This window comes from Varanus komodoensis, unplaced genomic scaffold (genome assembly GCF_004798865.1).
Source record: "Varanus komodoensis strain SLA01 unplaced genomic scaffold, ASM479886v1 scaffold35, whole genome shotgun sequence".
Lineage (NCBI taxonomy): Eukaryota > Metazoa > Chordata > Lepidosauria > Squamata > Varanidae > Varanus > Varanus komodoensis.
Genome location: NW_025335856.1, coordinates 2,242,486 through 2,266,296, shown reverse-complemented (window position 1 = coordinate 2,266,296; position 23,811 = coordinate 2,242,486). Strand labels below are relative to the sequence as shown.

Genomic DNA, 23,811 nt, shown 5'->3' with positions numbered 1-23,811 from the left:
AATTTGTTTTAATGCTTCCTTGGTAAAAGCTGATGGATTCCCAGGCCCATTGCTGTCACTGATGAACTATATAAAGATAAATGACATTATGGTAAATTCCACTTAATGACATATTTTTAATTTTCTGAACACAGTCATTTTCTGGCTCCTGAATGAAGGCTAATTACCTCAAGATCAGAACAAAATAACTCCTCATTTTGAAAGATAATAGAAAAGAAATGTTGCAGATTAATGATGCTATTTATCTTTAAAAGAAAAAAAATCTATCTTTATCCAGATAGCACTGCTCCCTGAGGAACGTGATTATAAAATGAATCTGAAGTCGCAACTTAATAGGTTATTAAAATTGTTTGAGTGCAGGCTTCTCAGGTTCAGCTTTTCTATAAATTTAAATTGAAGTCCTGCTGCAGTAGTTAAAGCAGCAGCCTGTTTATGAGACCATGGGGAGCAATGTGGGCTGCTAACAAAAGATGCACTTAACCTCATTCTGAATCCTACAGTCTTTCTTTTTCTGAATGAAACTGAAATGTCTTGAGAGTTGAGAAAATTTGTGTCCCCTACCTCAGTTACTCTTTTAACATTTAAGTATGCCCACATGTCATTTTTGGGAGATGATACTGGAATTTTAAAAGCTAATGCCATTTTTAAAAGAAGTTGATCACAGAACTACTCTCTTTTTTCACATTGAAAACCATGGCTGTTTACTAGTAGTACTGAATTACTTTGTAATTCTTGCATGTGTTAATATAGTTTGGATTAAGTTGCCAGTGTGGATTATGGAAAGAGTCTTAAATTGCTAGAGAGGAATTCAAAGTTCAGTGGATACTTCTCAGTGAAACATTGAGGGACCCTGCTCAGTGAGATGGCCATGGGATGGGAGTGGCTGAGGGCAGAGGAGGATCTCTAAAAATCAAGGCAACTTCAGTGAACTGAGCTTTTCTTGTGCTTTCTAACAATGCAGTTATAGAAATGCTGCCATTAAACATCTGAATGCATGCATGAGTATACCAAATGAAGTAGTTCTTCATTTTGCTTCATGAGTTGTTTTTCCCCAGCCAAGCTTAAGGAAAGGTACACATACATAGAATATATAGAAGCTGTGCAAGTGTTTCCTTCCAAGAGATACAAGTGTGAAGGGCTGGGCAGATATCTGGATGGAGGGAAGACATTTTGTCTTCTACCCACCACTTCACCATCCAACTTTTTATAACATACTCACTGGGTATGCAAAGCAGCCCATCATTGTCACCTGTGATGGGTTGTCATGTCATGCAAAGCTGGACACATTTCCTCATGTGTCTTGTTCTTGGGCAACAAGCCATCCCAAAAGCCCATGGCATTTTGCAGGGGTTGCTGTTCCCGACTCCATCATGGTATAAGGAATTGGCTTTTGTGTCACTTGAAAATAACAACAAAAAATGTCTTCCACCATTGTCTAACAACTTCTTAGTGCCAGGAGCAGCTGCCCCTGGCTTGATCCCATTGCTACTTTGATTGGAAGCTGTTTCAGACTCAACACATTTCCCCCCATTTATTTATTTATCTATCCCTTAAGATTGCTATCTCTGCTCTGACAGCTGTGGAGAATTCCTTCAAAATACTCTGGTGACACCTTGGAGAAACTGCCCATGGTTGTTGAACATTAAAAAAAATCCCTCTTAATTTTCAGATGTATGTATTGTCTATGCACACAACCACAGACATTTGCAGTTGCATGGATGTGAGAATGGAGACCCTCAAATAGGTACCCACACTGGGTATTGCACCATGAAGGCAGCAAGTACATTTATTTTTCCCTCTGATTACATTTGACATCTGTGAAATGTCAAACTAACAAATATGACCAAAGGTGCCAGTGATCCTAACTTATTAAGGGGAGTGGCACATTGCTTATCTCCTCCGTGGTGAACTTAGATATGATCCTTAGGTGTGTGGGGTTCTGTCCCAGTGGTGATCTCACTTTTGCACTTGTTCCTGAGATTTTACCACTTCAGGAAACTGCAAAAATGTGAACCATCTTATTTTCTGGAGTAGTTAACTTTGACAGCCCTATCTTTCAAGAGGGATCCAGAAAAGCTTTTTAAAAATAGCAGAGTGTAAAAAAAACGCAGAAATTATATTCCTGTATACTTTCTTGCTCCCCCACAAAAGATGGAGAACCATTTCTAAGTCCCACTTGACAAATGGAGTTTTAACTTTGAAAGCTGTCAGACTAGTTCAATAAATGGGGTGACTTGCACTTATACGTGGCCTAAAGATGCTACTATCTTGGAACAAATTGAAACTACCTAGCAGAAATTAAAGGTGGAAACAACTAGAGAAAGTTTGGCAGCCCTCCCAAGATTCCACAGGGTCACATTGTTTTGGCTGCTCAGAGACAGTCCCTGTATTCTTTCTCAAAGGTCATCTTGGTGTCTGGCTTTCATGATCTGAAAGAGGGAGCAAGATTAAAAATGGAAAAAGTTCCACTAAGCCCCAGATGGATCACCAGTTGTGGTGGGGAAGGGGAGGTAACTCATTCCTCCTATGATGTCTCCAGCAGGAGGAGAGGGAAGGAACAACAACCAGTGGCTAGTCTGATCATCCACCAAGTACACCATGGGTTGTTTGTAGGACAACCAACCCTCTGTGGCTTCTTGTCAGGGTGTGTCATGTGACAGCACACAATCGCTGGGTTCACATACTTGGCAGGCACATCTTGTTGACTTACACCATATGTGCTAGTCATGTGCTGGGATGATTCGCATACTTACCTTTGGCAGTATGGCTTGTGTCATATGAATGCAATCAGAGTAGCTTGTTGCCCTAGGTAACAAGCCACCCAAAACACATGGACTTTTTGAGAGATCTGGGTGGCCTTTTAACCACAGCAACAAACCATCCTGGCTGGATTTGCATGATAAGAGAGGATGTTTTACTGAAAATAATAATACAATCCATCTGGCATCTGATTGGCACATACAGCATAGGTAACAGGTCACCACGTCTTGTCAACTGCCTGCCAATCATGCAAACTGGGTCATTGTCTGATTAATTGATCTGGTGATCTTGCAAACTTGCCTGCAATGGACAGCTTCATATGATGCTGAAGGGAAAACAAACCTTTCAGGCCTCCCCTGTGTGTTGGTTACAAGCAGCCTCATTGGCATAATTACTCTCACCAGGCCTGCATGGTTATGATGTCTGAACCTGGTGGGGAGTGGGAGGCTGGAATGCCTTTCCAAACATTCTGATACCCATTGCTGTTGCTTTTCTCCTTACCTTCTGGCCAGAAACTCTGCCTCTTCTACCCTGGGGATATGAGACACAATGTGGTTCATGTACAAGGATGTACTATGCACCCCTTCTTGCAGAGTGCCTGACTGCTCTCATGCTGGGCTTCCAGTATGCACCATTCTCCTAGAGAATCGTGGGTGCACTGAATGGAAATCAGGGTGACAAAAAGCTAGAATTAAGAAATAGAGCCATATGGTTACACCAGCCTTCTCTAGCCGAGTACTCTCCAAATGCAGTGGACCCCGACCTTCTGGGCTGTGGGGACCACATTAGAGAGCCCACTGCCTAAAGGGGGCCACATCTTAAAATGTAACAGAATTATTACCCTGCCAATTTAAATCAAAAGTAAGCATTCAGAAGTCAATGAAGAAAGGTTAACCTGAATACAGTCCGTTTTGGAATCCTTTTATCATTTTTTTTGCAAGAAAGGGATGGGAAAAACAGCAGTAGATGGTGCTGCTCGTTTGAGGCAGGAAGAACAGTGTGGGTCTGTGGGAAAATGCCTTGAGAGCAGTAGTAAGTAAACAAGCTGTTTGGAGGGCCACAGAAAGAGTTTATGGGGGGTGCATGTGACCCATGGGTCACAGGTTGGAGATCTCTGCATTAGAATACAGTCCTTAATCAGAATGGCACACTGAGGAATGCTGGGATTTGTAGTTCACATCTGGAATACACTGGCTTGGAGAAGACAGCTATGCAATATTGGCATATTATCTGTGTATTTTACGTTACTTAATTCAGGATTTGTTTACCTCTTCTGGTTAGTACAGCCTAGAAAATTACCACTGACTTTTACGGTTTTGAAATAAACATATACAGGTGTATTTCTGTCACAATGTTAACTTCTGAAATAAACAGTATTAATTCTAATACCCGTGCTAATAGAAGTAACCTAACCTGAAAATACTTAGTGCTGCATAGCAAAAGGAGTGTTCAAGACTAGAAATAATGGGTCCAGCAGAATCTCTACTAAGCTTAAAATATATGCAAATTAAAAGAATTTGTCCAGTTTCCTGTTCTGAACAAGATTTTGAAGGTTTGTTTGTTTGTTTGTTTTTTGGCTGATTCAGAAAGTTAAAGTTGCCAGCCTTTCTATTTATTGGTAACAATTACATTTAAACTTTTGAACAGTATTTCATTTTTAGCAGCAGTATCTCCTAAAATAGTCCATTTCAAATGTGCAGATCTGTTTTTCTTCAGATAACACAGAATGTAAAACTATTGGAAACTGTTTTCATGTATGATGTGTCATCAACTTGCTAAAGGAAGTAAGGGCAGGACATCTCAAAAGTAGAAGTTGGCTAAGTTCCATTAAAGCATCAAAATTCAGTTGAAAATGCAAAAATAACTGATGGTGCATAGAGTTAGTTGTTAGTAAAATTGTCACAAAGCCTGATATTGTAGACTGAATTGGTATCTAGTAACCACAAGACATACCTTAACAGCCTTTGTCAACTGTGTATATCATGGGTCCTTAAACTATAGCCCACGGGCTGGATCCAGCCTGCCATGCCCATTTATCTGGCCTGCCTCAGAGGTTTTGGCCTCCCTGCACCCGCATCCACCCACCTTGCCACGGGCGGTGAGACGGCAGCTTGCTTGCTCAGAGATCTCCGAGCAAGCAAGGTGGCCACCACCTGCCTCGCTGCGCGCTCACTCACTGCCTCGTGCACTAGCTTGGAGATCATTTTGTACTCGCTGGGAGATCCCCGAGCGAGCAAGTTGCTGCCTCACCGCACACGCTCACCACCACCGCCTCACTGGCCCGCACCCACCACCTTTCAACTGGCCCCTTGTTGAAAAAGTTTGAGGACCCCTGGTGTATATAATAAATTACAAATAAATATATTTCCACTCTTATGCTTTTTAATTGAAAGCAAAAATTTCTGATCTCTTCAGATGACCAGAGGAGTGCTCAAGTGGAAGTCTTGTTGACATAGTGTAGCATTACAGCTTAATAAGGCCAGTATATATGATAGGATGGTCCTTTACTGTGTGTGTTTGTTAATTATAAAGGAATCATTAATTATTTTATTTGACAATATTTATATATTACTTTTTGACCAGAATTCCTTTCAGGGTGGTTCACAGTAATAAAAATCGTCATGTTGTCCCATGGGGTGACCGATACAGAATACAAGGTGCTGTTGATGGTAACATGTGCAACCTGTGTTTTGCTCACCTGAACGATGGTACGGGCAATCTCACTCCAGTAGGTGTTCCTATAAGTTTACATCTTAAATATTTTCCCATGAATGGAATTGCTTCTTCCATTGAAGGACAGTATGGACATCCAGCAGAGGATTCTGCTGACGGAAAACTGGGGAAGGAAGGCAACTTTTCCAAATCTTTCTTCCATTGCAGACCTTGCAGTGCAAGTCTTCTCCCCTCACTGGTGGCATAATCTTGCAAGAACTCCATTCAGAGGAGTTCTACTTGTACAAGAAGAAGCAAACTTAGGATTGAGGCTGTATTGTTTTGCTACATGGCAGAGAACACTCTTGCCCAATTATGCTTGTCTACACGTGTATGCTACCTGATTATGGACACCATTTGACAGGGACAAGTATGTGTGTGAGTCATATAAAAGAGAGAATGGAGGAGGAGGAGCTTATGCCATGACTCACCCTTATCTCACTGTGATTTCTTGTATGTCTTGTAAAATTTATTTTTAATTTGTTTTTTTAATTCAATGCTTTGGCTATATATTCATGGTTTTATTTCCACAGTCATATTACATTTCTTCCAAAATGATATGGTAGTATTTGTACTTGACCATGATAAATACTCTGTTTAGAATGATTTGGCTAATGCGGTAAGCAAGCAACCATGTAATCTTTTACACTCTTTCCTAAATCAATGCAGAAATGCCTGTGCAAATACTATCCTTCTGCCAGCAAGATTTTGGGGTGGGGTGAATTTTCTTATTCTAATATTTTATGACTGTCAGCTGATTAGTTTTTTTAGTTGATTGATCATCTGTTTTTAATAGATTAATTGATTATATTTACATACATTTTCATATTAAAAAACATAATATAGCTGCCTTCTTGGGGTTATTGTACAATATGAGAGGATTTACACTTTAAAAATGTAAAAACTGATTACACATGTTATAGTTATTTTTGTGGAAAATCCATATTTGTCACAGACTTTGACTGAGAACTGTTAGCTTCCATTTCCTTGTAGTTTTCACTCATAGACAAAAATACAAAGTGGTTATTTTGGATACAAAGCATTTGCTAGTCTTGTGTAAAAAGGAGTTGCTTTCCATCACACTTGTATTGCCTTTTCCACTTACCATTCTGCTTTTCCTTTACCTTTTTCACTCATTTTCTGATTGCTGAATAAGTCTGTTCATTTTTAGGGCAGTCTATAAAACCATGGTAAAATTTAAAAAGCATAAGAAAACATAATAAACTATAGCATGTTAAAATAACAAATTATAAAAAGTGTGAGAAAATAAAAAGCATCTTTGCCTCACATCAAAACGATGATGCTAATAATATTTAAACTTCTCGAGGAAGAAGTCCATAAATGGGACACGACAACTGAGAAGGTCTTTCTCCAGTTTGCAAGCATCTTACCTTAGACAGCAAGGGTACTTGGATGACAAGCTGTAAAGGTAACTGTAATGTATTTAAGAGTTTCATTATGTAGTATTATGTAGCCTTTTGGTAAAGCAGCTTTGAAGATAAACATGCATTACTTTAATTATTTTAAATTATAAATAGGACATGAAATTGCAAAACATTTATAAATATTAATACATACTAGTAAATAATGGGAATTAGAAATTGAGGCATTATGCAGTTAAATACCACCACTGATGTATATCACCAGAATAATTGTGCACATTTCACTGTCTTTTATGCCTCCGTTTTACTGGCAAATCAGGGAATCGGTTAGCCAAAGTTCATGAAGTCATTTCATGTAAGGAAAAACATTTGCCCCATATATTACTTTCTTCTGGGGTTTAAACTAAGCTTACACTCTCATTTTTATGTGCATTTGTGGGTCACGCTGAACTCTAGAGGGATTACGAACAACCCTCTTCTCCTGTTTCAGCCAATTTGCATAGTATGTCTTCTAGCCATTCTGCCGCAAAAAATATTTCTGATCGAGACTTAGGTAAGCTTCACTTAAAACTACTAGGGGTATAGTTTGTTAATGAAAAGGTTTGAGAGGATTGTGTAAGCTCTCTATGAGTTTTTAAAGGTATTCTTTTGGTTTACGTGATCATTTCCGGCCATATATTAGGAATCTGGACTCTCTCAAAGCACCCCCTCTTCCCCTCTGCTAACATTTCTTATTTATAACAGCAGACCATGTTAGTTTTGCTGTTTTCAAAATGTTGCGCAGCAAGATTCTTACAAATATTTATTACCTTTTCAGTAAGTGTGAGTCCATGTGCACATGGACATGACCACAACATGTATAGCTGTAAGTGTAGAGAGCTCTGTACCTAGAGTCATAAATTCTGATTTTAAATTTTAAGTATTCTGTATCCAGTAAAGTTGTATGCGTTGGGTCGATCTTTTAGTGCACATGGTTGCCTATTTCTGCAATGCCATACATTGCTCATCTGCCTTGCTCTAACATGCAAAGTTGTTCTGTGGCCTCATAGATGTTCAGCTGTGTTCTGTGCTCAGCAAAGCTTGGAGAAAGAAGAGAAACATTGTCACCTGTTAAAAAAAAAAAGTGCTCCTGACACAAAGCTTGAATTTCCTTCAACACTTACAAGTGTGGAATCCTAAAGTTTATGGATATTTATTTAAAGATTCTCTTAAATTGTTCTACAAATGCTGTACCCAGTTCATTTTAAAAAGAAAACAAATCATCATTAACTCTTATCCTATATTTTAATTACAGTGACCTCCTCTGAGTATTGTTGCTTATATAGTGAAAATGAGAACCACTACATGGAAGGGGGTACTGTCAGACCACAAGGTTTGCAAAAGTACAAGAAAGTTTAGAAAAATGGGGGGGGGGATAATCCCCCAAAACAGCCAAATGAGGATTGAGCATGTTAAGTGTCCACAAAATACTGATTGACGGGGGGGGGGGGAAAATTGGATGGGAGGATAGAATGGAGTGGTGGAAAGTGAAGGATGAAGGAAGAGAAATTTACAAAGAAAGGTGCCTGCTCATTTACTAAGTGTCGCATCAGGTGGTATCTACCCATTCACAAAGACTGGACAGCCTCCTCCTGAGAAAGGAAAACTTTGATACATAGACACTCTGAGCCCCAAGACATGCACACACACCATGTTTGTTACAGAAACTCTCTTGCACTTACTTGCAGTGTGTAATGTATGCTGAAACCAGTTTGGTGCTCAAGATTGCAATTCTGTGCATAAATGTGTGCCTCTATGACTAATTCTTACAATTGGGAAAGATAGCAGCCTCGTGTTAAACCAGTTTAGCTCTATCGGGGACTATCTGAATTCTGTAAAAGTTTCCAAAGAGGAACTAGATGCAAGAAGCAGATATAGAATGGGAGTAAAATATTTACCAGTAAAATTAATTCAATTCTGCCACCTTGAGTTACCATGTACCTTTTTTATAGATTTTTTTTCATAAAACAAGATATGGACTATTCAAGAAATTGGTTTTGAGAGCCTAAAGATGTTTTATAACCGTTTCCTCTGACCAATATCTTCCTGATGCATTGGACTACTATAATCTGGCTGTGGATGGTGGTGGTTGTAGTCCAACACAGTTGGAAACCACAGGTTAAAGGATGCAGGCTTAGATCTTGAGGGGGAGGAACCCAGCTCCCCCTTCTCTCCGTGCCAGAGGGCAAACTCTGTTGAATTGAACAGAGTTTCAAAAGTGCCTTATGAATATGGCATAGGGATCAGCTGGTCAAAGAAAATAAAGGTCACAAATGCTATTGGGTTAACCAAGCCTCCTTCCGGAGCTGAAGTAGTACTTCAGATTTAGACTGATTTTACAGGTATTTCTTGTACCTAATCATAATTTCTTTTGGAAGGAAGCAGCATTAGTTTCAATGAAACATACTATCTGTGTAAGTAAGCAACTTAGAGTAGGGGTGGTTATTTGTGTTTCCACTCTGGTTTCTTGAGTCACATTTATTCTTGCAGTAAATTGTTTCTTGTTTTGAGAAAAATACTATTTTCTTTAAAGAGCTGGTACTTAATCTAAGGTTATTACGAATGGCATGGTCTTAAATCTGATGGTTAAAGGTATCTTCCCAAATTATCGTTATGCTAGCACAGACGTATTTTTTTTACTCTAAAGGACACCTCTTATATAGCTATTTGTTGAATTGTGTATGTACTGAATTAGTCAAAGACTTGGGTAAAGCCATTTTTCTCTTTTCCTCCTCCCCCTCCCCCCAAACTTGCTTTTGTTATGTATTGGCTTGCTAATCCTTGTGTTGAGCAGTATCAGACATCACCTTTCTTGGGGGCAGTTAGTCCACTCTTCCGCTTTCTTTGTCAAAGGGCTCCCTTAATAGGAGAAGTCAACAGGGAGGACAAAAAGGATTGAAAGTTGTATTTAATCAGGGTCAGAGAGGTGGTGTTCAGAGTGACGGGCCCACAGGCAGGCTGGCCTTTTATGCTTACCGACGCAGATGGTCCCAAAGCATTCAGCTAAGTGAAGAGAAAGCTGCCCAGTGAGCTATTGTAGGGGCAGAGCATCGTTACAGTTGAGAAGGGTTGCCAAGGGTAACTAGAGAGTATCACCAGTATCGTGTGATCACTAGTCTGTGCCTTTGAAAATGTTAAACTGAGAATTGCTTTGGGTCTCTTGGCATCTGGATGTTCATGTGTAAGCAGTATTATCTTATATAAGCTTTTGATTTATTTTACTTCGAAGAACTGGACAAATGAAAATTATTTTACAGTTTTATTTGAGCAGGGGTACCAGCCGATAACTGCATTTTATAGCATATCTGGTTTTTAGGAAAATGCATTGATGAGAATGTAATTTTAATACAGTGGAATTTTTTTTAAAAGATTGTTAAAAAATAATAAAGAGCATGAACTTGTTTCCTAAAAAGGCAACACTACCCAAACAAATCTAAAGGGCATGTTTCAGTGTTGTCTCTAATGAAAACAGAAACATGTTATTTGTGGAAAATTTAAACACAAAGAGTTTGGGTCTACTACAGTTCTTGAAATCAAAGGTTGTTGTCATTTTGAGGTCTTGTGCTCTTAAGTAAATATATGCTAAGGTATTTATTTTTTTGTTTGTTTAAACCATTTTTATGCCGCCCCATTTGCAAAAAACTTTGGGGCGGCTTACAACAATAAACAAATAAATAAACAATTTGTACAATTAAAGTTAAAAAACCGGAAGCATCTCGGCATATACCTAAAATATCCCATAAATACAATTCATAAGTTAACAATTAAGATAACTTTTAAATAAAAAGGTCTTGACCTGGCGCCGAAAAACAAATAACGATGGCGCCAGGCGGACCTCTCTGGGGAGCGCATTCCATAGGTGGGGTGCCACCGCAGAGAAGGCCCTCCTCCGGGTACTCATCCTCCTAATATCTTTCACGGAGGGTTCCTGGAGAAGGGCCTCTGCTGCCGATCTCAAGGGGTGGGAGGGCATATATGGATGCAAGCATTCCTTTAGATATCAATTAATTAGTGGTGTCAAGCAGTGTCAAGTAATTAGTATATGTCCAAGGAATGATATGACTAGATAAGATGCACTCCAGAATAGCAGGTTCAGGCCTCAGATGTAACTAAGTTGTGCTTTGTTAGCCCAGAGGAGTGGGGGAAGAAGCAAAGATGGCTTTCAGCCAAATTTTCCAAGGTTGCAATTCTTCCAGCTGGCCAAGGACATTTTTAGTTCCTAAGGCAAGATAAAATGAGTCACAGTACCCAAAGGATCCATGTAGCTTCCAAGGATTTCTCCTTCCATAAGGAAGCCTTATCTGGTTGGCTAAGCTTGCTGTCCAGCCCCCTTTTGCTCCTTGTTACATGCAAAGAAGATGCTCATGATTCACCTTTCATTTCCCACCCCAGTTCTTGGTAGGAGCAGCTGTTGTGTGGATTCTTGTACACAAAGTAGAAGAGCAGATGTATAGAAATTGTATAGTTGTAGTGCAATAAATCCATATAAGTATTCATATAAAATTTTACTTAAAGGAATGCAGCTAATTCTAACAATGTTATTTAAATTGAATTAAAGCTTAAGAAAATATGCCCTCCCCTTGCATGCCTGTTTCTACAGGTATCTGGGGCAGGTTATAGGACAAGGAGCTGTACATTTACTGTTATTGTAAATGACCTTTAGAGTAATTATATAGTTGATCTTGATAAGTCATGAGCAGTCAGAAGTTTGTTGGAGAAGTGTGATTTTTTTAGAATCACAAGTTTAAAAAGTTTATTCATATGTAATGCTTTAAAGAGCATTGAACTAATTTGAAAAATGGCAGAAAATTACACAAGAGACTCAAATGCATCTTTTAGACATGCCTTTAAATACAGACTGTGAATGCATCAAGAGACCTCATCCCTTATAACTTGCCTTTTCTTTCATATTCTCTGGTTGAAATCCGTTAGATGAATTGTTCCTGGTATCTCCTCTGCAGGCAAGCCAGAGACAAGGTTGCCTATCTGTAGAAAATAAACCTTGAGAAAACTTGAAGCTTATATAATTCTGGTTCTGTTAGTCACATAGCAGTTGTGCCGCATGTTGTTGGTGGTGGTGGTGGTGTTGTTAGGCATCCAGCCCAGTCAGTAAGGCCTGCTTTGAGCCAATTTAAATGCACATTTTCCAATTAACTTCTGGCAGGAAACAATTTGTCAGTGCTAGATAGGAGGGCTGCGGGTATCTGGAGAAGCTGGGCAGGAAGATGGTAAAGAGGCATGAAAGGAAAAGTTGTGCACCCTCCTTCAGAGAGAGGTGCATTGTCCAGACTGTTGGCTTTCTACAGCTTGATCACACCTTTACCTAAGGTGAATCATGCCAATGGCTCTGCTTCCCATTTTCAGGTTTTGGTTTTGGATATCTGTTTAATCAAAGAGAAACCTGGAAAGGGGGTTGGGAAAAAAGTAAGGAGAAGAAAAATAAATAAGGATCAGTAATCAGAGGGCTAAAGCCTTCCCACTGAGGAGGACAGCTGGTCTGTTCACCACCAAGCTAGAGGGAAGAGATGAATTTGTAGGGACAATGATAACTGGCCATGAGACCTTCTCCCAATCCATTCACTGCTCTGTTATCCCCACCTTAGGGTTGCTCCTTCTGTGTAATCAGTTGAGATATATAGACATGGATAGTTAAAAATAAAATTTGATCCCATTTGATAGGTTAGGTGTTGTTACCAGTGGATAAATCAGTTTCTGAAAACCGGTTGGCTGCATGAATCTCAAGTGACAAACCATCTTAATCAGTCCAGATAACTTGAGGAGAACTTGAGTTTCCAGAAGCCACACCCTTATTTAATGATGATCTGTCATGATAAAGGCAACAGAACAGCATGTCTTATATTCAGTTCATCTGTATCACAGCCACCTTGTGACCTTTCCTGGGTGTTTAGCATAGGACTGTGGCTGTCACCACTGCTATGAAATTGTCAGTTGCATCAGAAGGCCCCCAGTTTTTGTAATTTATGAGTCCTCGAGACCACATTCTCCATCACTCATCTAGGGAATCTCTTAGGCTACAGTGTATTCCATATACTAACAGAATCCCTAGTCAGTTTCAAACAGTCATGTCCTCTGAATAGTGTCCTTAAGAGACAGTTGTGACAAAGGGTCCCAGACTTTCTGTCTAGAATAAATGCTATACTGAGTATCTGGGTGACATAAGCATGATCCTAATGATATATTCTAGGTAGGTAGCTGCCTCACACTTAAATATAGGATACATGTAATGAGGATCATGCAAGCTGCCTTGACTTCCTTGTAGAGGAACTCTACAAGATATAAGTGTGGTAAAATACAATAAAAATAATTTAAAAATAGAACCTGGCATTTGTAAGAGCTAGTCTGGATTGCAGGATCCCTTAACAATAGCCTTAATATTGGAGGAGGATGAATTGGAGGTTTAACATGCAGCTTTCTCTATTTCAGTTCGTTTCTGTTATAGCTCCTCCTCCCAACATCATGGCCAATGGTGCCCCAGACACCTGTTCACCAGTTGTCTTCTCCACTATCTTTCTGACTCATTCTGTTAAAATTGCCGCCACTCCTATGCTCTTGAGCATATAGAACCTAACTCCCCATGACCAGTCATAGGCCCCCTGCCCTCACCAGGTGGTCTCTCTCTGTCTCTTAGAACAGTTTGTGGATTATTTGTTTTTGTTTTTTAAAGCCCTTATTATCTCATCTTGATATCAGAGGAAAAAAAAACATGACAAAAAGGTTTGAAGGAATGAATCTTGCACATGACAGGCTAATTCTGTTTGGGCTTTACAGTTTTATGGATTGAAAACAAAAAATAGTTAAATAGGATTCTAAATTGCATGTTATATCATTTATTCTCCAGTGAGGCTAAAGCAGTGTTTTTTTTTCCTGTTTGTCTGCTGTGTACTCTAAAAAGAATAGTGTTGAAGCTTGGCTACTTATTTTTTTTTTTTAATCTATTCATTTTATATGTCTTAGACACATTTTTCCCTGGGGTGAAACAAAGGTTAACTGAAATTTCCTCTGTTGTGTACCTGAACGAATCAGCAGTTTGAGAAGGAAATCCCATTGATGGGCAAAGAGAGTGACAGGCTCTATTTAAAGAATTCCCCCGACTGTGTGGTAGACCAACCATGCCATGAATTTAACTGTTCCTGTGGTCCCCATACTTGTACCCACCAAGAGAGAGGGAAACCTATTTTGTACTCCAAATGTTGCACTAAGCTGTGAGAGCCCTGAACAAGTGACGTGTGTGTATTAACATTACTAACAGTGAAGTTGCCTTAAATTAAGGAGTCATAGAATGAAAGAAAATACAAACAGGTGAAAGCAAATAAAAATAATGTGCACATTCACCTTTTGCAAATATTTTACATTTTGCACAATTTTCTAAAATGCAGTATTTTGAAATATCAAGTATAAAATATGTGATTTTGGTGCAAAAAATTGTTTTAATTACAGTTCTCACAGATAATCTTAAATTTTGTTGAAGAGTATAAAAGGGGAGAATAGAAAATGTGTAACAAATTAACATGGTATATTAGAGTTGTGGGAAATTTTGAAAATACATAGAGACCTATTACTAAAAGGTGTGTTTTCCAGTATTTGGCAAACTTTTTGTATTGGAAACCATAACTGGCCATGCCCACCAAAGACGTACCCTTCAGAGATTATAAATACCATGTTAAAGCTTCTAGTTTTTAAACTATTCTTCTGGCAGATAATGTCTACTCCAAGGGTTACTGTTTGTTTAAACTCATTTAGCTTTAGCCTGTAAGTGATATGTGTTTGTCTTGTATTTTTCTTGCTTCTGTAGTTTAATAAAAATGAATCAACATTAAATGTTAGACACATTTCCTTTTCACTGTTTTTCATAATAACTTTGGGGTAGTTTTGATTATTTAAGGATTACATTAGAGCACATGGTGCATCAAGATAATATTGCCTAAAGATAAATATGCTAAAGGCCTATGCATTGTAGTTACTAATATTAGATAAACACGGAGACATTGTGTGGTTGCTGTGGGAGGGAAGTATATTACTTTGTTAGATCTGTCAAAAACTGCTTCAAATAATTCCTTGTGGGGCACACTTATGGATCTCTTCAGCTTTCTTCAACTTTTATGGGATACAGACAAGTCATTCCATCAGTGGGCTCCATCTTTTATAACAAATTATCTTTTCAGTCAGCAGGATACAAGTAAGAAATCCTTTTAAGTATGTAACAGTGGTTTGGAGTGCCTTTATGATGAAAATTGATTTCAGTTTTCTCCAGAAGCCATTCCATTCTCTTACAATGACTGATGGTTTAACCTGAGCATCATCTGTTGTTTCTGTATGTTCAGCTTTAAGTTGCTGGCAGCATCATCCTGAATTTCTGTAAATATATTGGATTTACTGAGTTGGATCCAGAGCTTACCTTCTGCAAATAGAAGGGATCTTTCCATTGGTGAAAGCAACTGAGATCCAGCAGTGCCTCCCGACTGGAGCAAAAGGGAGAGCAGTGATTTTCTCTGATCCCTCCTTCCTCTTGCAGCCTACCTCACACATGGACCCCCTCCCCCGTAGGAGAGGTCTTACATCTCTCCTTTCTGCTGGTAGGATTATCCAGTTCAGATTCCTATTCCATGCAACTCTTGATCTGACATGCTAAATTTTGGGCACAAAAACAATTTCTGGTGAAATGCTCTTCCAGTATAGAGAACAAGACAAAAGGTATTGGAAGCCAAGTATTCCCCTTTGTTAAGAAACAGTGCAAAGTGGGTCACTAGAGATCTTATTTCAGTTCCTTAATTAACCACATTTGTCAGTGTAATATAGAGCAGCCTTGAGTTATCTAATTAATGTAATTTATACAGCTGCCTTCCCAACCTGGCGCCCTCCAGATATGTTGGATGTGATGGCTGGGAATTACAGGAGCTGCGGTCCATCAAATCTGGAGAGAGTCAGGTTGGGGAAGTCAGTTATACAGGATCAAATTATCTTATTCTGAGGTAATTCAGTTCAAAATTATTATCATCCTCTCATTCATATGTTCATTTTGCAGATCGTACTATCCATTCCACACACTACAGGGGAGTGGGAACCTACCCTGTTAATCACAGTTTAATATAAAATTAGGCTTTTACATGTGAATGAACTGTATAATTTTAGTGTGTCATGAAAACATGTTTTGTCCAAGTACTGATAATACAACTTGTTCAAAAGAGTCTGTAAATTGGATTCAGTATCCAGTACACACAACCATCTTTGAGCAACCTTACAGAGTACAAATTCTAACTAAAAAAAATGTGTATGTTTCATGGGAATTTTTCAAAGGCCACCTCAAATATGCAAAAAATGATTTGTCCAAGGAATTTCTTTGGAAACCATAGCAGCTGACAGTATGCATACTGAAGAAGTAATGTTGAGTAGCTATACATGAATGCATCCAGTTGCAAGTATTGCACCCTATATGAAAGTATTGGAAGAATTTTAACCACTTTGCACAAACTCTTGACATGGTGTTTATGCCACGTTGTATGGGTAGCTATAAAGAAGCCTTCTGCTTGGGCCAATCTATCTTTTATCCTGCTTAATAGAATATTTTTGTTCTGTTATTTTTTACTCTGCAAGATTTGTCTGAGGGAGAATTCAGAGATGGTTGCTAGTATATACTATGAATTTAAGAAATACATGCCAGTTCAGACTAATCTGTCTTTTATAAGGTAAGTGGTTTAGTGGATAAAGGGAATGCAGTAGATATAATCTTCAGCATAATCAAATTTAGCAGTGATTTTGACACAGTTCCACATGACATTCTCATAAGTAAACTAGCAAAATTTGATTGTAAATGCTTTGGAGGATAGGGTTTTGGATTGGAATGAACTTGATACTTTAGAGAACCGGTCTGTAAGCCACAAAATTAATTCCAAAGAAGATCAAACAGAGTCACAAAATAAAATGCAGATAATGAAATGTGGGATGACTGAATAGCCGTGCTGAGATAAAATGCGCATTTTGACATGTAAAATAGTTGTTAAAGTTAAGTACTATATAAACAGCTGATCAGCATATGCTTCCTTTAAAATAAATGTTTCCTCCAAAATCAAAGTTTGATGGTAGTATGGCATGCAAATAGGAAGAAATACCTGCACTTTACTGTTGCATCTTAAGCTTCAATTTACATATTTAGGAAGATGTAAGTAAATTGGGGTAAATTAAGAGAAAAGACCATGCAGTACTTGGAAAGCATGTTACATGGCCAAAGGGCTTACAGAAATGGTGTTGTGGAAAGAAATGTCACCAGTGCTTTGTGGTACAATGTACACACTGTTAGGTTTTATTGGACTAATTACTTGAATGTATAAAATGATGGTAGTGCTGTTTCTGTATATGTTCTTTGTTCCATTTTTTGTTGGTGAATGTATATATGATTTCCAAGCTGCACAGAAATCTTAATGAAGCAGAATGGTGGTAGTAAATGTTTACTGTATGTATAAGGCAAAGAAGGTTATTAGCTTGCCTGAATATGCTTGTGTTGGTGAGAATCCTTGCCAGAAACAGGGCTACCTTCACAATTTTGTTATAGAGTGGGCTGGAAAAGTAGATAAGTGCTCTCTCTCCCCCAATACTAGAAAGAACAGTTGTCCAATTGAACTCCCAATCAAATGGTGGAAGATTCAGAAGAAACAAGAACTTGTTCACACAGCACATAGTTTAGTTTTGGAATTTTCTTTACTCAGGATGTGGTGATGGCCACTAAATTAGATAGCTTTGAACTGGGCTTTGTCTGAGAGAGGCTAGAAGTGGCTGTCATAGTTGTGACAGTTGTGTGCTGCCTTCTGGATCAGTGGCAACCTAGTTCTGAATACCAGATGTTGCTGGGAAAAGCCAGCAGAAGACTGGTCCCCTAATTGTGACTTGCACCTGGAAGGCAACTGTGGGAAACAGGGTGTTGAACTACACAGGTCTATGTACTAGTTATATCCAAGCTTGATTACTGCTGCCTGGGGGCAGTGCTGGAATGAAGGAAAGTTCACAAGCTTAAATTTAATCTGCACAAGACAGAAGTGCTATGGGTTGTGAAATACACTCACCTGGATGGTAATTTGGATCTGCCTGCAGATGAGGTCATGCTCCCCATGAAGAGCTAGGTATCCTGCCTGGGAGGGTTCCTGGGTTCAGCACTGTTTGTGCAGGTGGCATCAGCTGCTAGGAGTGCTGCTTACAGCTTAGGGTGGCTTTGTAGCTGCAGCCCTATCTAAAGAAAGAAGAACTGTTCAGTTATTACTATCCTTTAGCACCCGGCAGCTAAAGTTCCCTTGACTTTCATCACAATTAAAACCATAAAATATAATAGAGAAGTGTAATGCCACAGTATAACATAAAAAATAATCAAATAAAAGCTAGCAGCAGGAACAGATTTCGGACAACAGAATCTGAAAGACTTAACTGCCTGTTAAAATAAGGAGGAGTTTACCAAGCTACAGTAGCACCTGCCATAGCTCCATCCAGGGTGTGTGACTGCAGCGTGCTCCATAGGCAGCTATACTTGAAGATGGTTTGGAAACAGCAACTAGTACAGCATTGCACAGTGTGGGAGTAAAGCCTTCGCATCTCTCCTCTTCTACATTGGCAGCATTGGCAGCCTATGGTTCCTGGGTGCAGTCCAAGGTGCTGGGTTTTGCGTTTAAAACCTGGAGTGGTCTGGGACTCTGTTCTCTGAAGGACCACCAACATCTGCGTGAGCCTGCCCAAGCATTGAAGGCAGCATGAAAAGCTGTGCCCTCTAGCCCACCAGCAAAAGCCATTTGACTGGCAGGTAAGAAGCACAGGGCCTTCTCACTGGTGGCCTTATGCTTTCGGAACTCCCCAAGGAGATACATTTTCATCATTACTGGCTTTAAAAAACAAAGAAAACCTGAAGGTGTATTCCAGTCCTCATTTTTCAGCTGCTGGGGGATGTTTGTGTGCTGCTGCTTTTGTCATCTTTTAAGCTGGGTTGTGAGGGCAGTGCAACCTGAAAGCTATGTAAAAAAAAAAAAAAAAAAAGTATAAATAAATTAATAAATATTGTAAAGTGCTATGAGGCCACTCTTGGAGATAGTTTGTGTAGCTGCTATAAAACAATTAGTGTTATAGCAGCTACACAAATAGTACTTTGAAGACAGGGCATCCACAAACACATTACACCAATATTAAAATGTTTGAATGAGTTTGTCCATCAGGGTTCTTATATTGCCTTTGGGTTGACAAGAGCCTCTTGTAACTGGAAAGCCTGCATATTAATTCACTACCACTAATACCAAGAACAATAGTTGAGTCTCTTACATTTACCTAGCTGCTTCAGTGGGACATATGCATTTCGTTAGCAAGAAGTTTTATTGGCAGCTTTGAAAAGTAGTATTTTTTTTCTTTTGTGCAAGATTGAATCTGTTAATAAATTGAGCAAGAAACAAATGCAACTCTGATGCAAATGCATATAGTAATATTACTAGTAAGTCGCACTTTATAGATGTATAGGGCACTGTCATGTAATATAAAATTTTCCCTATGGTTCATTGCACCAATTTGTGATATGTAATATTAGTTACCCCTTGATAGACATTGTGCAGTTTTGGGCATGTGCCGGATAAATCTGAGCCTATCAGCAAAACAGTTGTAGGGTTAGGGCTTTGGTAAAATCCTTCATGAAGCCAAAGGGGAAGATAGTGTGATTGATATCAACTCAACTACAAGTAGAGAGAAGCCTAGGAATTAATTCCCTATCAGGAGTCAGGAACCAGGAAATTCTGCTTACAAGAGCCAGATAAACAGAAATGGACCATAGTTGAAGAATTATGCACTTCTTTCCCCCTTTTTCTCACATCAGTTGGCCATTGAAAATGGAGCTTAATGAGCCAGTCTGTTTCAGGATGCTGATTGGTGATTAGGATTTGGAGCTGCATACTTTTGTCAAATCCATCTGTCTGGGACACAACAGACTAGATTATGAGTCTGATTTAATATATCACTGTTTCTTGTACTCATTGTAAGTAGTGTTCTGCATTATAGGAAAAGATACTCTCAAGAATGAGAGCCAGTGTGGTGTAGTGGTTAAGAGCATGGGAATGGGACTCAGACGATCTGGGTTCTAGTCCCCGTTCAGCCATGGAGCCAACTGGGTGACTTTGGGCCAGTCACAGACTCTCAGCCCAACCTACCTCACAGGGTTGTTGTTGTAGGGATAAGATGGAGGAGGAGAATGATGTAAGCTGCCTTGAGCCCTTTGTAGGAAAAAGGCAGGATATAAATCGGAAAAAAAAAATTTTTTCAAACACATTGAAATTTCATTGGGTAAACATTTTCCTCATTGTTTTGTTGTTAGAGTTGAGTGCAGTGAAATTGCCGGTGTGTGTTAAAAAATCTGACTTCAGTATTTAGTAAATTAGTTATTTCTTCAAATGATTAAGCAGTGAATATGGAACCCACACAAAATGTGAAACCTGCTTTATTTCCTAGTGGCTAATGTGGTTAGTTAAATTTAAAGATGTGTATTTTTGTGTGTTTATCAGAGTAATAGCAACATTTCCTACTGCATACAGTTTGGTAAAATTGTATGGGATGGAATGCTGACCAGGCCATTATGTACCATTTTTTATAATCATATAAAAGATAGCTTTAAAATAATTAATATCAAAACTGAACAATTAAAATGTAATCATTCCAAAGGTAAAGCAATAAACAAAGTAGATGCTGTGGCAATGAAAAATAAACCTCAGAAGAGCTGTTGGCCACTGCCCTTGTCCCTTCTGCTCTACAGCACAACCCTATAGTCCATTGTTTCTCTTGGGATTACAGAAGATCGTTAGTAGTAGGAAATTGTCTTTCAGGTGACTTTCTCCGTCATAACTAATCTTCTCTTTGAAGAATACCTGGAAGCTTCCAAGGAACATCATCTCTTGTAACACAGAAAAACTATTGCACTAATATTAAAACAACTGTTTACATAGTTGATATAAATCATTGACACAGAATCACTTGGTGATGAAAGTTCAGGCATGCCATTAGCAAATTTCTTCTCTTTTAATTTAGCTTTAACAAATTCAACAATTTTTAAAGAGGTTTCTGGCTTTTTAAAGAGAAATTATAATGCTTAAAATTTTGCAAACCAACCTTAATGAATTACCCGTTTTCAAAACAACTGTTTTGCAGGAGACGGTGGACCAGGCTGGACCATCAGTGATAAAGACTTAGAGGTAAATTAGTGCATGGCTGCACATTGTTTTCTTTCTTTCTATGTGCCAGCTAGCACATGCCCATAAAATGTGCGTTGTGAACTACCCAGAGAGCTTTGGCTATTGGGTGGTATAGAAATTAAATAAATACAATAGTAAATATGCATGTGGGTAAAACTATGTAATGTGTTTGTATAAAATGCCTATGTATTTGTGTATGTCATCTTTAACTTTAGTAATATGTCAATTTTTCTGCTCACACTGCTTGAAAGTAGTGATGAGCTTTGTTCATATTTGGGTTCTGCAAGCCCAGTTTTCCTCCCGCAAAGAAACATTGTTGCATTTTTTCCAAGAGCCAGTTGATATAATTGGGAGCGCAAAATACCCTTAAATTCCTGACTGTGCCTTTCCTTTTTGTCCTCACTGGCAGCAATTGTGGTAATCTTGGGAAATGACATCTCACAGAGACCTTGGCATCAGGAGAAAAGAGGCCTCTCAGAGAGGTCTTCTCTCACAACTATTAGGAGGGAACTATTCTCCAGCTTGAGTGACAGTCCTAGGTAGAGGAGCATATGGAAGTGAAATGCTTACTTTGGAGTACAAATTGCAGGTGGCACTTGTCAGTACCCAAAGCTCCTTCAAAATGCTTCCTTAAAGGGTTGAGAGTTCCTGCTAAATGGAATGGAATAAGGGGGAAAGAAATTTTAGAAAATTCTCAGTTCTCTGCCATCTTTCCCCCATAATCCTCATGTCACAGCCTGCTTCTTTCGAGAAAAGATTTTGGAAGACTCTGGTGCTGACAGGGAGAGGCGAGAACAAGTAAGTCAGCTTCTGCCTATGCTTCTCAGTGGGCAGATATCTAGGTCCAAAGCATGGCAGATCAGCAGAGTAATTATGAATATCCCATTTTTTATCATCATGGTAATCACTACCATGTTATGAACCTGTTTTTTCCACAATGACCCACAAATACTGGAATGAATGAATGAATGAATGAATGAATGATATTGCAACTGATATTCCATGAAATTGTTTAGATAAATTATTTGGAAGCTTACACCAGTTTTATACTTAAATGATATTTTATTTGGCCGCCCTTGCAAAATGGTACACATGGAGAAGTCAGGAAAAATTGTAGCTAAGTAAGACTCTGCAGAGGAAAAAAAATAAAGATAGAATTTTACCAGAGTATTCTGAACTTCTGTTTTCATTGCCTTTCCAAAGACTGCAATCTATTCTTCAAATTCCTCAGTTTGATATCAATGGTTCTTATGCCCAAATTTGTTATTACAGTAGTGTATCAGCTCACACACCATCTGTGCACTGGTTTCCCTGACCTTTAGCTTCACTCACAAATAGCTGGTGCAAGTATGTGCTCCTCTAATTGAATAACATGGTCACTGTCAATTGTAGTCTTCTGTATTAGAAAGGCAGTAGGTGCCCATTACTGCCATTGACTACACTGCATCAGCCAAATAAATAAGGAAGCACCATGTCACACTGCAGAATCATATTATGGATGGTCTAAAGAAAATAACAAACATAAGAAAAATAACTCACATTTTAAACTCTTGATTTCAAGTTCGGTTCTAATATTTTAAGCATGCTAAAGCATAGACACACCAACACATTTCTGGGATATAGATAAGACCAAGGTTTTTACCATTTTGCTGATGTTTTCTCATGGATCATTATTCATTCATGCACCCCTGTATTAAAGTGCTTTGATAGAATATTAATTTATTCTGTATGAATTTATTGCTATACAGTCATTTTTGCACTCATTTTTTCATTTATTTTGCAGAGCATTTTATTGGGAAATAATGAGGAACAAGGGTGAAATAAGAAAAACACTTTTTAAAAAGGTGTTCATCCTCTGCTGGATGAATTGGAGGCTTACCAAGGCTTTAGGTGATGTTTTAAAAACTATAAAAATACACAATTGGATTTTTGCCTCCACATACCTGTCCTGACAGCTGTAAAATCTAGGATGACAGAACAAGAAGTTATAAACATTAATTCATTAATTTCACCCCTATGCTGTCCCAAAGCCAAAGCTCTCTGAACATTTAATAATTTTCCTTTTGTTTCTTTAGGCACAGATTGGCAACTATGTTACAGTGCGACATAACATCAGATACTATATGCCAGACAAAAATGTCACTTGCAGAAATTGTGATAAACGAGGTCATTTATCAAAAAATTGTCCTAACCCAAAGGTAGGTATAACACTCTGATTTGTCTCTGAAGAGAACAATTTATCCTGTCATGGTTAGCTGACAGCTTTCAGACTTTAAAGAAATAATTGTGCTGGAAGGCCATTTTGAGAACTGGAGTAGGGAAGTATAAAATCTACCCTCAGTTTGAAGTTTGGCAACTGACAAAGTAACTTTGTCCTAGGGATCATCACTGACTTCTCCTGATTAGGGGTTAGTCATGGCAATGTAAGAAAAGCTTAGCCAGTGTCTGGATCAGACCAGGGTCCATCAAGTCCAGCACTATGTTGCCACAATGCCTACCAGATGCCTATAGGATGCCCACAAGCAGGACATGATCGCTTTCTGTTCATGTTCACTACTAACAGGCATTCAGAGGCGTATTGCATGTAGTCAAAAAGGCATGTTGCCCTGAGGGGAAGAGTGATTCCCATGGGTTGGACTCAGAGGAAACAGTTTGAGTGCTTTCGTGAGTGATTTTAGCAATATGCCATGGGCATTCTCCAC

The 23,811-nt window shown here is 38.8% G+C and overlaps 1 protein-coding gene across 2 annotated transcripts in view; it reads left to right on the top strand.

Annotated features, from left to right (window-relative positions):
• The window catches only part of ZCCHC7 (zinc finger CCHC-type containing 7), a 146,534-nt gene that overhangs the window by 70,849 nt on the left and 51,874 nt on the right, over nt 1-23,811 (top strand). For both annotated transcript variants that reach the window (XM_044439438.1, XM_044439437.1), the window contains exons 3-4: nt 21,066-21,109; nt 23,185-23,307. In XM_044439438.1, the coding sequence (XP_044295373.1) occupies nt 21,066-21,109; nt 23,185-23,307 (167 nt within the window). The remainder of the gene's footprint in view (nt 1-21,065; nt 21,110-23,184; nt 23,308-23,811) is intronic.